Below are 15,151 nucleotides of genomic sequence, written 5' to 3' on the forward strand. Positions count from 1 at the left end.
TATGTCGTTGTGGGGTAGTGTGCTATTTATTGCACATGCAAATCATGGAAAATCAGGCTCCTGATTTTTTTTTTTTTAATTATCTGTATTGCAGATAAAAAGTGCTCTTTGGCTTCTAACTCCCAAGTGCCTTGGCTTTGTGTCAAGTCTAGAAACAGGCTCAGTGGGGTTTGGCAATACTCCTTACGCTGCAGGAAGTTCTCGTGTGTGTTTATCCTTCTGGGCTGACTTTACCTTTTCAGACTTGTGACATAACTGTTAACCAAACCACGATCTGTTTACAGCAATACCTGCTTGCATTCTCTACAAGAGATTAGCTACACAAGGCAAGTTTTATTCCTAGTTTAAAAGCAAAGTCATACAAGCTCATGGCCGCTTCTCCACAAATACTAGGTTGCTTTGAATGTTCTACCTAAAAGGGACACTAATACTAACAATACAGAATAGTTCAGTAGTTGCTTATGGATCCAAAAGCTATTTTGCATCCCTGAAGAACAGGATACTCATTTTAGATCATATTTACTGTCTTTGAAGTTGACTTTTCTTTCCATGAAAAGCCAAAATATAACCATTCCTGTATTGAGCAGCATTTTAGTTGACTGAAAACTATTAACTGTTTAACTCTCTGTAGCTGCAGGGTCAGCTGAAGTTCTTAGAAGGCACAAAGCGAGCAAAATAGAAATCCCTAGATGGTATTAAATGGAGTAAAAAGGTGGTGGAGTCTCAAATCTGGTTTCCCAGGTTTTCAAACCTGGCGTAACACAGTCCTGGGAAACCTGTTCTACCCGGCTCTGCTTGGGCAGGGATTTGGACCCTGATGATCTCCAGAGGCCTCTTTCAGCCTCAGCTGTTCTGTGATTCCATGAAATTGTTTCCTTAGTCTAATCAATGATTAGGAAGCCAATTTAATTAAACTGGAAATAGACTATGTAACTTTCCTAGCAGAGTCCTTAGGGTTTTCATGCAGCACTGTTCTCAGTTTCGAAGTGCTGCAAAGCAGCAGGTTCTTCCAATGCAACCCAAAGTTTCGCTTCAGCAACAAGAACCCAGGTCTTATTGTAGAGTTCCCTGGAAAGTCCACCAAATAAATCCTACTTAATGACATCACTACAGCCACATTTTTTTTAGCTTCCTGTCTTGGCAAAATTCAGCTGCAGCTTCATGATAGCTGCAGCACAGATGTTGTGCAGGTGCTTTTAATTATTCTTGTGATCTAAAGAAGAGATACTTGAACACCCAACTTCAAATGTGGCATTAGAGGAGAGAACCTTCTTAGGTGAAGTGAAATATAGTCAAAAGTTTTTTCCAAGATGTTCTAAAGCCAGTACACAGATAGTAAGAGCTGAAGTATTCATCAAGCTTGGTATCTTCAGTGGTCTGGGCAATTTTTGTTCTGCGTATATTGAGCATTTTGTTATCTTTCAGAACAGCCCGCTGTGGGATGCCTCCCAAAGAGAAATCTCCATGTCATCCAACAAACCAGCTTTTTTATTCAGAGCTAGGAGAGCTTTGTGAATTGAATATTCTAATGGTCCTCCTAGAGACATGTTAAACAGCAACCAGATCTTGTTTATGCATGTGTGACAAGCTAGATATCCTGCACCACGTCCTTTTATTAGAAAGTGTTCTGGACATAGGATTTCAACAATATGCTGACCCTGATTATAGTTTACCATACTTCAACTTATACAACCGAAGTTTCTCAAATCATTTTACAAAGAATTGCTATTATCAAGTCTCCTATGGATGGTGTGCGAGCCTGGGTTTTAAAGATATTTGCTTTGAGACCCAACTTTCTCAGCTTCAATCTTCTACTGCGTCAGTAGGGACACAATTGAAATGTATGATTTTTTTTTTTTTTCTGTTTTTCTAAATCAGTTATTATATGCACTAGATTTTATTTATGTTCATTGCATAAAGTTACTAGAATCATATTCATTACATAAATTTTAAGCAAGGACAATTTTTTTTGGCAAAACAGTTATCTCAAATTTTCAGACTCTTTAGATAAGCAGGCTTTAGCCCTGCCCTTCCTGTGACGAATAGATGTGCTTCTGTCTTCGTCCTTGTAAGCTAGAAAACTTGTTGTGGAGCATCCTGGGACTCGGACTCTCAGCAAAACAGAGTTTTTGGTAAGTGCATGCATTTGTCTAAATGAATACATAATCTTCTAAATATTTGTTGACTACTTAAACAGAATAAATTATTTAGACATTAAGAGGGCACAGTCATATGAGGCACCTAGACTTTGAGAGAAAGTCTGCATCAGAGAGCGCTTTTAGGAGAGACTGGAGGTTAAGTGTGTTCCCAGATCCATCCTCTTCTCGTTCGTGCGGGTCCTCACAGGCCATCTGCAGACCTCCTCGGCACTGCTTCAGGCAGACGGCAGACAGCCTGTCTGCCGGCATCTGGCACTGCATTCTGCCATCGCAGCCCACAGGAAAGATGCACTAACGCATCTCGTCTGCTGGCGTATGCAGCGCACTCCCCAGCGACCAACCTCCAGCTAGAACCAGAAAGTTATTATCAACTATAATAACCCATCAGAACTCAAATCTAATCTAATCTCTGCATTTAGAATGGTAGCTTTTATAGTATGATAACTTTCCGGTTATAGCTTGAAATAACTATTATAGTATAGTACATGCTATTATATAACTATTACAGTATAGTATAACCATAATAGGTTTTTTGTATTATACTATAATTTATATATTATTTACTGTATTTAAGTTATACTGTGATAGCTATAGTTCTCTAGCTGTAGATTAGATTAGAGTTCCTGAGTCGAACAGGCTTTATCTCACTTGGGAGAAGTCCCTTGTCTGCACAATGCAAACACACTAGAGCATTGTCCCAGATATGGAGTAACATCTTGGCCTGTGGAACTCAGCCGCTGATTTGAGAGGAGCCAAGTCTCTGCTGCACTTGCAGAGTCTGTATTAGGATGGCTGCACGGGAAGGTGAGCAACTGTTGGCTAGAGGAGTGGAACCCAGCTGGTCCTGCTGGATACAGAATGGGCTGCTCTGTGCCTCAGCCCTGCAAGCAAAGCTCTAACCATGCTTTAAAATTTTAGAGAGAAAGAAAAATAATAAATTTTTTTTGCTTTATTAGGCAGCTGCAGGATCAACAAAAATCACAGTTAACAGGCTTGTGTCCGTTTGCTGAGATCAGTCCTCCAGGGAAGCTCACCAGCAGCGGTAACTGAGATGAAACAGCAGATGAGAGCTGTGAGAAGGGCTGCTCCTCCGGCCATGTAATCGGCTTTTCTCCTTAACATCTGAAATCCCCTGTAAGTCAGGAGGATGGGAGGATCTAGTGGCAAAACTGGAGTGCTTAGCAGCCCCCTTTCAACTGATAACCTAATTGCTCTGTGTGGAGCACCCATTGCCTTTGGCTGACAGCAGTGATGGTGTGGAGAAAGGGCCTGATGAGTTTAGCCATAAAGCGTGATGCAGATGGTGAGAAACTTTTTCTTTGATGAGCAAGAAATCAGACTTCCAGAAGTTTTAGGTGATTTTCGTGCTAGTGCATAGATATGATCATCTTCCCAGCCTTGGACATAAAGGTCACCATGCTTTCTCACACGAAGGAGCAGATCCGCAGCATCCCCCTTGCCCAGCACAGCCCTGCCCCGCGCTGCGGCAGCACCCTGACCCCAGCACCCGTCCCTCGGCTGCTGCTGGGCTCCCCGCGACTCCAGCCCTTCCCCAGCCCCACCACCTTCAGGCTTCGCAGCAGTGCCCCAGTCCCCTCGCCGAGCCAGCACCGTCCCGCACTCAGCAGTCCCCCAGCCCGTGCAGTGATGCCTCCATCACCGCGCTGTGATGTACGTAACCACGGAGCGCTGGCCCTCCGTAACCCGGGAAGAGCGACGTCCCAGCCTCTCCAACCCACGTGGCAGCATGCTGCGCCCAGTACCCCATATCACCAGCCAGAAGCACCTCGTCGCACTGGTTTCTGTCACATTCGGTCTAGACTCTTGATTGCTGCGGGGACCCGCACATTTTGATAGAAAGGGGCAGAACGTGGAGCAGCACGGGTTTGCTCCGTGAGAGTGCGGGCATGCGCTGGCCACGGGGCTGGGAATCACACTGGGAAGGGAAGGAAGCAAAAATGCGGGAATCACCATGGGAAGAGATGGAAAGCAGGGGTAGGACTAGCGAGATGTGGACCTTGGACTGGTTTGGCCTTGTACCGCGGTTTCCTACACCTAGTGTTGGTTAAGAAAGCTTTTTTCCCTAAATCCCTAACTGCCCTCTACAGTGGTAAAACTGAAACGTTTTTAATATGATCGATTTTTATCTTTATTGACCATTTTCCTACAGACTTCATCTTAGCCAGTAAAGTGAGACCACTTTACGTTCAGAGCTCGTTGTTGAATGCTGAAAAACTCAATTTTCATTTGCCTCAGAGCAGTTTCTTCTGAAATATGAAAAAATTAACTCCCTGCGTGTACCAGCTTCTTCTCACAAAGCTGGGCCGTCCAACAAAGTTTCTCTTAAATCCTAGAAGCCAGTTGCTCCTCGTAGCTGAGGAGCAGAGGGAAAGCTGAGTGTAAGCCATCCTCCTCCTGCCTCTTGGCCTGGTCCTGATGGAAAAAACACTGTTTGGGACAAGTCAGAGCAGCCCGGGGAGCTGGAGCGAGGCCCGGGGATCGCAACATGCCTCGCCCTGCCAGAGCAGCCAGGCGAACGTGGGGAGAAACATCTCCGGAGGGGCTGGCTGTATAGCACCGAACAGTTTCAGAGAGGTTTAAACTAAGGAGGGATTTTGCCCTGACTATCTTCAGCCCTTAAACATCATCTAAAGACAAGAAAATTGGGTGTACAGAAAGAGAAGGGGTGGTCAGACACGCGAGGCGATTCCCCCCGCTCAGAGCATTCGGCCGTCTGCCGGGAGGAGGCGGCTGGCGAGGGGCCGCGTGTCTGCCCGAGCCGCGCTGGCTCCCAAGAGCTGCTGGGATCAGCCCAACTGTGGCTGCAGCAGCTCAAAACTTTCAGGTAGCTAGAGCAAAGCTCTTGTAAAATAAACAGTAACTACCTAAAATTAGCGCTACATCGGCATCAGCTAATGTCTTATGTGGATGTCGTTATTCTGCATCCTTTTCTGTTTCTTAAGGATTAGCTACTTTTACCCATTTGGTATCCAGACAAATACAGAAAGTCTATTTGTTTATCCGGTAATTACCTATTTACTACCCAGTCTTTCCCAGCAAGCTGAGTCATTTCTCTCGCACACACAAGTAAATAACAATTGTTTGGCCTGACTAACCTTTCTCAAGGGACACGTCCCCTGTCCTTCCATTTGCCGCCATGCGAACCGTCCTCGCCCACGGCGCAGCACCGTGATGCCCGCCGGGGAGCTGCAGGCACGGGGAGACCGAACGTTTAACGAAACGGGAGTCAGACCAAGATTTGAAGTTGAACTTATTCGTACAGGTTCCCCAAATATTTGAAGGATGGGGCTTGTTTCAGGCCTCTCTTTCTCCTGCGGTGGCCCAGCGGTGTCGGCACCGGCAAGGCTCGCTCGAGCGCGTACCTCCCGCCGAGGGGCTGGGCGAGCTGCGCCAGGAGCCTCGGAGGAGCACGGCAAGGGAAAGGGAAATAATATCCAAAAAAGGCCGAGTGGGAAGGAGAGAGCGAGGGGAGCCGCAGAAACTCGGGGGAAGGAAACCCACGGGGACCCAAGCGGCAGAGGTCGCAGTGACAGCCGGAGGCGACGCCCCTCGCCTCTTCAGCACGCCCCACTCCAGAGGCACCCGCGCCTCCATTTTGTGGAGGCGGGAGGCGAGGCAGGGGGCTTCGGGGCTGCGGGCGGGCAGAGCCCGGGGTGGGGCGAGGGGAGCCGGGCCGGTGCCCGCTGAGGGGAGGGGAGGGGCAGCCCCGCCCCAGGGGCGCTGTGAGGGTCGGGCGCAAGGGGCGGCTGCCGGTGGGCGGGGCGTGGGGGGCGGCTGCCGGTGGGCGGAGCGGGCCGCAGAGGGGGGGCGCTGGCGGCACGCGCCGCGGGGGCGGGGCGAGGCCAATCTCAGCCGTCGCCAGTAGCGGTCGGGTCTTCCCCTCGCTCCGCCGGCGCCAGGTAACCCGGCCCCGCGTGCGTGCGATCTCTCCCTCCCCGCGGCCGCGCTGGGGCGGGTCGGGTCCCCCCCCCCCCCCCCCGCTCCTCCTTCCCACCGGGGTCAGGCCGCGTTACCCCCGCCCTTCCTCGGAGCGGGCGCTGGCGAACAGCGCGGCGCCGGCCGCCCTCCCGCCCCCGTTTGCCCGTCGCCCGCTGACTGCCGGTCCCGGGCGAGACGGGCTCCGGCGGGCAGGGCCGCGGTGGGCAGCTACACGCGTGGGAGCCCTCGAGGCGGCGCGTCTCGGCCTGCACCCCCGTGCGCCCACCCGACCGGCTCCCCCTCAGCTCGGGCGGCGTCCGGCCTGGCGGTCCCGGGAAGGGGGCGTCGGGTCAAGCTCTGACCTCTCCCTTCAGGGCTCGGAGCTCCGCGGCTCGGCGCGGCGAAGCCGGAGAGGAGAGAGGCGAAGCTGTGCCGTGGGTGCCCGGCTGCCTCTCGGCTGGCACTGGGACTGCTTTCTGGCCGGAGGCAGCTGTAACCCGCCCCCCTCCACCTTGGGCTGGAGCTGATCGGCGGGCTCGCCGCGGCTGCCGAGCTTCGGCGCGAAGGTGAGGTGCGGTGCCGAGCCGGCCTGCGCTGTCCCGCGGCTGTCACCTGCGGGCAGCGGGCGTGGGCGAGCCGCGCTGAGGGGAGGGCGGTGGTGGACAGGCGGGGGTTTGCTGGGCGAGGGCTCGGGGTCGCTCGCTGAGCGAGCGCTGGTGGCTCTGCTGCGGCACGTGACGTTGCGGCGTGGCGCGTGTTTTGAGGCGGCGGAGCTGCGATGCGCTGGGCGCCTTTGGTTGCGCTCCGGCAGCCACGGGTGGAAGTGTCCGAAATACAAAACTGCTTCGAGGCAGCGCCTGTTTTCTGACCCTCTCAAGAAGTTTTGTGTCTGCTGGGAAGAAAAAGTACTTGATTTGCCGTATTTTATGTTTCTTCGTTGATTAAAAAAAAGGTATTGCTTAGAATATGTTACAGGAAAGGAGAGTCTTAGCTAGCAAATCCCAGGCTCCGTGTCTCTGAGGTACTCGCCATCCCCCCATCCCACCGACTGGTTTTCAGTTTAACGTTTCACAAAAAGGAAATGAAATCTTTCCTTGCTTACTTCAAAACGGGTTTTTTCTTGGTGCCTTGCAACTGGCTGGTAGAGGCTGAGGCTCTTGTTGAATTTCAGATTTAATGTCCGATTTCCCTGCTCACCTGTGGGTGGGTTACTGTTTGATTTCCAAAAGAACGCTATGGAGGCGAGCTGCAGGCTTTTTCGCTGTGATCTGTGTGGAGGGCTGTGTGACCAGTTTAGTGAGCTGTGTACGCCGATGTGTTAGTACATGTGGTGTGTGTGTATATATATAAATATATATACAAATATATATACACATCCCCCCTGAAATCCGTGCTGCTTGGCCTCTGGCCCGGTGACGGTCAGCGCTGTGGACCCTGAGGTGCTCAGGTGTAGGAGTTGGTTATGAGGAGGAAGATGTTGGGTGTTCCTCTGTTCGACCATTAACTGGTGGGTTTGGGCAAGCGAAGCGTTTTGGGGACGCGGGGCGTTGAGGCCGATCGCCTGTGGCTGCCGGCCGGCGAGCCGAGGGGTGGGATCCCGGCAGCGCGGGGGTTCATCGGCTCGGCCGGCGCCGCAGAGTGACAGGGGCGGCTCCGCCGGGCCCGCGGGCTTTGTCGGCCCCGCGCCGCCATTTTGGGCCCCGCGGTGTGGCATGGCCCGGCACGTCCCGTCCGCCGGGGAGCGCGCCCTGAGCCCGGGCCGCCCCCGCCGCCCGCCGCCGCGCTGGGGAGCGCCCGGCCCCGGGCGGCTGGCCGAGGGCGGTGGGGCGGCCGTGAGCGGAGCGCGGCGGGCAGGGCCTGGTGAGGCGCGGGCGGCGGGCTCGGCGCGTTCAGCCGCGGGCGGGCTGGGGATGCCGGGTGCGAGCGGAGGGCGGGCGGAGCGCGGTGCGGAGCTGCCTGCTGCCGGCCTTCCTCCCGCAGAGCCCTCGGGCGGGCAGGGCGCAGCACCGCCGCCGGGCTGAACAGCCTCTCTCTTTCCTCCCCTCAGCATCACGCACCTGTGCTCGGGGATCTCTGCCGTAACGCTCCATGGTAACAGCTCGTTTAAAGTGCCGATTTTATTCCGCGGGGTTTTGGGGGTTGCTTGCTCTTGTTGTGGTTTTGTTTTAAAGGGGTGCTGCTGTTTTGAGAATGTGTGTTTTAATAAAACGTTGATGTAGCTTGGAGTTCTTTGCTCTTCAGCCTGTTTCAGCTAGTAGTTAATCGGGTATGTGGAAGCATGCTTCGTGGAGTATATTTATTTAGGAATTTGCCTTTCTTACCAAAAAGTAATTTTACTGCTTATTCTGAATAATAGTGGAAAATAACGTTTGAAATTACGAATAAAAATAGCTTGCTCTCAGGAGCCGGTAGGGCTGCGTGCTCCAGTTTCATTGTTTATTAATAATTTGCCCAAAAGTCTGCTAACTTTGGTGGAATTAGTATGTTGTCATGACTTAAACTTTGTTTGCTTTAAAATACAAGGATAGAATAGGTTCTGCATGAAGTACTACCAACATCTCTGTAAGATTTTAAATGTATACATTTTTTTACCCCTTGTAATGTAAAAATAAAAAGACAGTCTTTCTTGCAAATTTTCTCATTCTGTAACAGTCTTCCTGGTGAGTATTTCTACTCTGCCAGGTCCCGTTTGTGAAATGGCAATTTACCGCTTCCTTTGTCCCAAGGGTGTTTGTGAGGAAATGCCTAGGTAGTATGTTGGTGGAAGTCTTTATGTACCCAAAAAGATGTAAGTGGGGGTTCACAGTTGTGCTTGCCACTTGTAGTGCATCTACAACGTGTATTTGGTGCTACTTCTGTGCTTAAAGGCCACTATCAGAGCATCTCATCGCCTTCCACCAAAGTTTGCTGCAGTGCTACTGGGGTTTCTTTGTGGCTGGTTGGTGCTGAAAGTGATTTCCAGATAGAGAGACTTACGAGGTAGTGGTGCAGCCTCGTGTCACTCAGATGCTTCATAGCCCCCATCCTCTGGAGACAGCCAAGGAACTTTGTGTGGAGGTAGATTATGCTGTGCTGATTGCAGGAGTCCCTCTGCTTCCCTGTGTTCTGCCCAAGTCAGAACCCGTGTCATCTACTGGCCTTCTAATCTGCTGCTCTGTTGTAGCACTGATTCAGTTGAATTGCAAGGGAGAGACAGTACTTGAGATTATTGTTGTTGTCTGCTTCCCTAAAACTGCAGATAATCCAGCTGTCTCCTCTGCAGGAACATGGAAGTTAGCTTGTGAGTTGAGGCACATTTAGTGTCCGCTTGCATTCTAGCTGAAATGTGTGCTTCTCTTTAATTGTCTTTAGGTTGTCTTATAAATGTATTCGTATTATTTGGGATTTTTTTTTATGTATCTGCATTCTTGATTCTTTCATGGTACATCCTGTAGTACTTAGGAATAGATGTTTATGGGCTTCTGAACAAGGGAAAACTTGTACTTCACATTTGGGCCCAGTAATGCTTGCAACAAAACTGATAGTAAAAGTGTACATGAGTCTGAGTCCAGGCAGGTCTATGGTACCTAAATCCAGAAGTGTTTAAACTGGAACTAGGTCTGCCTCTTGGGTTCTCTGCCAAGCTTTGTGGTTTTAAATTTCCAAAATGTTTTGCTAAGAAAATATAAAGTGTCTCTTTCTGTTCCAGTTGTATATGAAAGTTTCATAAACAAGAAGAATTAAGATATGAAAGGTGGAGTGAACAGATTAGAGGGAGTTACTGTCCTCCACCCACCCCTGGTCTGTTCTGTAGTCTAAAGTTCTGCTGTAATAAGTTTGCAGAATATTTCTAAATAAATTGTGTTCATCGTTTGTTTTGTGGGTTTTGTTTTGAAGAAATAGGTAACTAATATTAAGCTGTTGAGCTACAACCAGGTTTTAAAGAAAAAAAAAAAATCCAGTTTCAGAGTAAATTTTAGATGCCCGTTTTTGAAAATTGTGGTGGTTTTCTCTGAAGATCATCTTCAAGTTCCGCTTAAGTCAGTTAAGGCTGTTTCATTGCTTTGAAAAATTGAGTAGAGGTTTTTCCCTTTGGGTCTGAATTTATTTTAGAGCATCAAACGAACAGCGAGTCAAACAAAACCCCTAAATCCCCCTAAATCTTCGAAGAGTGTTTAGATGGCAGACCTGTTATCTCTACCGGAGATCTTGGTGCTATGAAAACCAGCTATTAGTGGACCTATGCATAAATACCTCCAAGGCTTTTCAGTTAGCAATGCCATTGTCAAGTACATGTTTTATCTAATACTATTTTAATGATATATTTCAAACCTTAGGAAGTAGGGAATATGATGTAAATTCTAGCATTTTATTTCTTCAGAAGTCAAGCAAAGAGAGAATTTGTGGGGAAGGGGAAAAGAACAGGAAAGAAACTGAGGCAACGTGTTGTCCTTCTAAGTCTGCCTTTGCCCTGGGATGGGTAGCAGTGGCGGAGGGAGGCGCTGGGTAGCTGCTGAAAGCTCACTCGTGTAGCTTAGCTTTCTATGTGGGAAAATACTGCTGGAGGTCAAAAGCATGATATTGACTCTTGAGCTGACAGTTAAAAACTAGGTTTATCGATGAAATGGTGTGTGCTAAGCAGTCAAGATCAGCTCCAGGGGAAACTAAACAGAGCTTTCCCTAGCTTGTGGTTTCAAAATCTTTATGTTGGGATGGACCAATTTAAAAAGATCAACCTTAATCATAGTTTTGAATTTCAGTAGGCATATGTCTGAGAAATCTGTATTGTTGTTGTTTGTAACAAGTGCTACCTGATGTTATCGCTATCCCTCATCTTGAAATTCACTGTATTTCCATTTTCATTACTGGGGAATCTTTACTCTCTGGTCGCCAGTTCCACATGTGGTAGTGGTTGTTATGTATTCTAGCAGTATTTGCTGCTTATTCTAGCAATAGAATTAGACTGCTTTGCCAGTACTTCTGCACTACTGATTTAAGCGTCCTCTAAACAAACAACAAATTTGATATACAAGCCAGTGAAAGCATTATGGCTCTGGGACAAATGAACTAAGTTTAGAGAAAGATCACTTAATGGAAATGCTTCCTCCAGCATATTAAAAAAAAAAAGATGTGTAAATAGCAGAAGGGAGGCCTTATTTTTCATTAACTCCACAAATGCATGGAAGATACTTGCATTCAGAAAACTACGATGTTTAGGCCTGTAAGTTTTGATTTTTAAAAACAAGAAGGAAGCTCTGGCTTCGGTAGTAATGGTAATCTCCTCCTGTGTTATTGGCATCAGGATTTGGAGGGTACAGGTGGACTGACTTTAAATTGCTGTGTGGAGATTACCTTTTGAACTGCTGTTACCTGTACCTGTGATTCTGGGCTTTTTGTCTCCATTTTTTTTATGTGTATGTAGCTCTAGAAGTGAAAACTGTTACTTTAGTATAGTAAAATGCATCCCCAAAATGAGATACTTGTTGATGTTTTGATTACAAGAATTGAAGTGTAGCTAGGGATATTTTTACCTTACTTTGGTTGTGTGGAATATCTTTTACTGATGCTGAAACAGGATAATCTGAAAATAGCCAGGGTTCCGCTTTGCTAACGATGCAAATCCAGGATAGCCAAATCCCTATTTGTTAACCACAAATAACCTACTATCAAAGTTTTTCTAGAAAAGCGAAACTTTTCTTGTGGGTAACAAAACTGAGAAGGGCTCTAGTTTTTTTGCAAATATTTTGAACTTAAAATTCAAATCGTTTATAATACCACAAGTGGTGGCCCATTCAGCTCTGCAAGTTTCTTGATATGACAACATCAATTTTTATTTGCTTCCTAAACCTATTGTACCTCTCAGAGACCCCATGGAAAGTTTTACAAGTGTGGGTTGGGTTTGTAGCTTTTTTGTAATGGAAGTGGATGGCATTCTGGAAAACGTACCTAACTCTAGCCATGTGAGTCATTTTGCAGTTGGCTCTTCTGCTAGGGTGTGTATTCAGTGTTTTTATGACAAGAATAAATTAACTGATACCAAATATTACAATTTGATGTGAACTGAAGGAAGCTGTCTTGCTGCTTAGTGGATGGTGTTCAAAGGTTGTAGAGTAAAATGATTTGACTATATGTAAAAACTGTCTCAAGTTTCAGCTGTGTTACGCTTTGGTACACGCAACAGCCTGTGCTTTGCTCAATGGGCTTTCAAAGCAAAACTCATTGTGAAGAGATCTCTGAAAGCATGGCTACGTAGTTCTTTAAATCTTCATACCTAACTTTTTGGGGTGCTAGCATAACTGAGTTCCTATGGAAGTGTTGTAGTGTAGTTGTGATAAGAGCTTGGCTCTTACTACAGTAATGTTCCAGAGAACTCGGAAATTGCTGAGAATAGAGTATCATAAAGCAAGCTGCGGTCAGAAATTCGCTGAGCTTCGAGCAGTAATGATAAGGGATATCTAGCACTAGCAGCAATACTGCCGAAATACTGAGAGCTCTGTATTTCTGGTGACAGTAACTTTTTTTTATTTCAATACTTCATAACACAGGCTGAACAGTGCAAGGGCTCTTACATTGGCTTTACGTAATTTCAAGTCATTGCATTACTCTATTTTCACCTTTTACAGTATGATTTGAAACAGTCAACATGGACTTTTCACGTCTACACACGTACACCCCTCCCCACTGTCTGCCAGAGAACACTGGCTATACGTATGCACTCAGGTGAGAACTCTTTTCTTCTTGTAGAGAAACTGTATGTTCTTTGAATGTTGTTGACTCTGGAGAGTTTAGCTTTCATGGTAAGTAGCTGTCGTCTTCGAAGGAGCGTGCTTTTTCTAGTCTGTTTTGAAAATAACTGCTGCCTCCTAAATGGAGGAAACATGTTGAACTAACAGGACAATGACTAAGATAATGACTCGGTGTTTATTAGTTGCTATGAATAACTAGTCTCCGCCTAGTTACAATTGCTGTGTTGTTTCTATAACTACATCATCAAAGTTCTTAGATGCTTTCTGGTGTGTCTTATAACTTCTATGTGTGTTTTCTTTTGCGACATGGCACTGTTTTCGCTTTCAAGCACGGATTGATACCCACTCTTTGCCGCTTGTGTGGAACTTGTCTGGAAGTCACATATTGATTACTTTTCTTTTTAACAAAACTGCTTGTTGTGTTAATGTAAAATCTGTATTCTACTGAACTTGGTTTTTCTTGTGTCTTTTTATTAAGCTGACCATTATTATACTGTTTTTCTTAAATCACTTCAGTTTTCTAAAAATATCTCTGTAGTGTGTTTCCTAGTTTTTCGTGTTATGTATTCAAAATAAATGTTGGGATGCCCACTTGAGTTTGAGATTAATAGCTTAGGTTGTGGCTGCTGGTTTATCTGTGTAGGTTTTCTTGTGGTTGAGTTAGTAGATGTATTTTGAAGCAAGTATACGTCAGTGAGCCTGAGTTACAGGTTTAGCTTTGTTTAAAAAAAAAAAAAAAAGAAAACACTTGTTTGTAAGGATGAAGTATGAGATTGCTTTTCTGTTCTGTGTCTGTAAATCATTGTTATGTATTTAATGCATTAAAATACAGAGGTTAGATTGGAGAATATTTGGCTACCTGCCAATAAAACAGAAGTTGGCAAAACTGTAGAATGAAGACATCACTGACATCGTCAGTATTGTTGGGGATCATGTCTTTTTCTTGCTGCAGCCTGATGTCAATAATGTTGCAAAATGGCATGTGTTTTATGTTGCATCAATTAAATCTCAAGTCCTCCTGAATTTTTAGAAAAGCATTGGTAAAATGTTGGTTAAATGCAAATAGATTTACTCATTTAAAGAAAGAGAATGCTGGACAATGAAAGATCATTTATGTGCCTTGTGTCAGCAAGCAGATTCACTGTTATATTTCTGTTTCTGGATAGCTCTGCATTTCAAATGTACCTTAGAGGTTGGCTGAAATATTTCAGCTCTTTTACAGAGGACAGCTTTCCCTGTTGTGAGCAGCAAAAGTCTAGACGGCGTTTTTTATGTCTCTGTGAGCATATCTTTCTTAAAACAAGCCATGAAATTGTAATCGCATTCATTTGTTTTCCTTGGTTGTTATATTTGTCTGAAATGATACTAACGTGTTCTGCTGTACAGTCTTCTTCACACCAACTAATCTTTCTTGCAGACAAGAGGGAAGAAGTAGGTCTTAGTATTATTAACTTAAGAAATTAAGATTTAATTTCTTTTTTGTTGTTGTTTCATTGTATGCATTTTCAAGAGTATTAGCAAAGTAAAGTTCAGTGGCTTGCTTAAACTAATCTGGGGTTAATACGCTCCTGAGCTGTGTTTTTCTTGCCCACTGTTTTGTCCGATACGAATTTTGTTTCTCACTGAAGCAAACAATACCACAGGAGCAAAGATTAACCTGCCAGGAAAGGAGGATGCAGAATGGTAAATCCTGTTTGAAATCTGGAGTATATTTTTATGACGTTGGTGGATTTTGCGTTGAAGACAGCTGGAGTGTTTGACTTCCTGCATAAATGCAGATTGTTTTACAAAACTGAGTACTTGTGAAGAGGCCTTTGTAGAGGGGAAGGGTTACATGTCTTGAAACTTTCAGACCTCCCATTTTGCTGTGTTAAACTATGCTAGGCCTAGGTATTCAGAAATGGATGGAGCTGGAGAAGGTGAAGCTTAACTGATTTAATGAAGGCAAGTATAGTTAAACTAGGTTGAAATTAACTTATTGTGTTGTCTTTAGTATTTCCTCTTGAAAAATGCTGTGATGCCCCAAATATTAAAATAATAAGGGGAAAGTACTTGGTACGCTGCCTGCTTTCAGGGTGTGAGGAGAGTAAACTACAGTCTTTTGAGCAAACTCGCTCTCTGCTTGCTGAATCTGTGCAGAATGCCATGACTATTGATGTAGTTCTTCGTACCTTGGGTCGAGCAGTACTTGAAGAATCTGCGAAAAGGGCGAGTTAGGCAGAGGTGCTAATCAGAAATATTTCCGTGCTGAAGTTCATTCCTTCTCCTTTCCCCCCTACCTGTATTTGTTTTGCTTGTATTCTGATCTGGCTTGTTCTGCCTTTGACA

At 46.3% G+C, this 15,151-nt stretch overlaps 1 protein-coding gene across 1 annotated transcript in view; it reads left to right on the forward strand.

The window, feature by feature from the left end:
- The first annotated feature begins 5,999 nt into the window (after positions 1-5,999).
- Positions 6,000-15,151, forward strand: part of LOC142363176 (SUN domain-containing protein 1-like) — a 30,987-nt gene continuing 21,835 nt past the window's right edge. The window contains exons 1-4 of the mRNA XM_075436028.1: positions 6,000-6,079; positions 6,473-6,664; positions 8,146-8,189; positions 12,701-12,797. Coding sequence (XP_075292143.1) covers positions 12,721-12,797 — 77 coding nt within the window. The 5' untranslated portion in view covers positions 6,000-6,079; positions 6,473-6,664; positions 8,146-8,189; positions 12,701-12,720. The remainder of the gene's footprint in view (positions 6,080-6,472; positions 6,665-8,145; positions 8,190-12,700; positions 12,798-15,151) is intronic.

The sequence above is a fragment of the Opisthocomus hoazin genome, chromosome 15, assembly GCF_030867145.1.
Source record: "Opisthocomus hoazin isolate bOpiHoa1 chromosome 15, bOpiHoa1.hap1, whole genome shotgun sequence".
Classification (NCBI taxonomy): Eukaryota; Metazoa; Chordata; class Aves; order Opisthocomiformes; family Opisthocomidae; genus Opisthocomus; species Opisthocomus hoazin.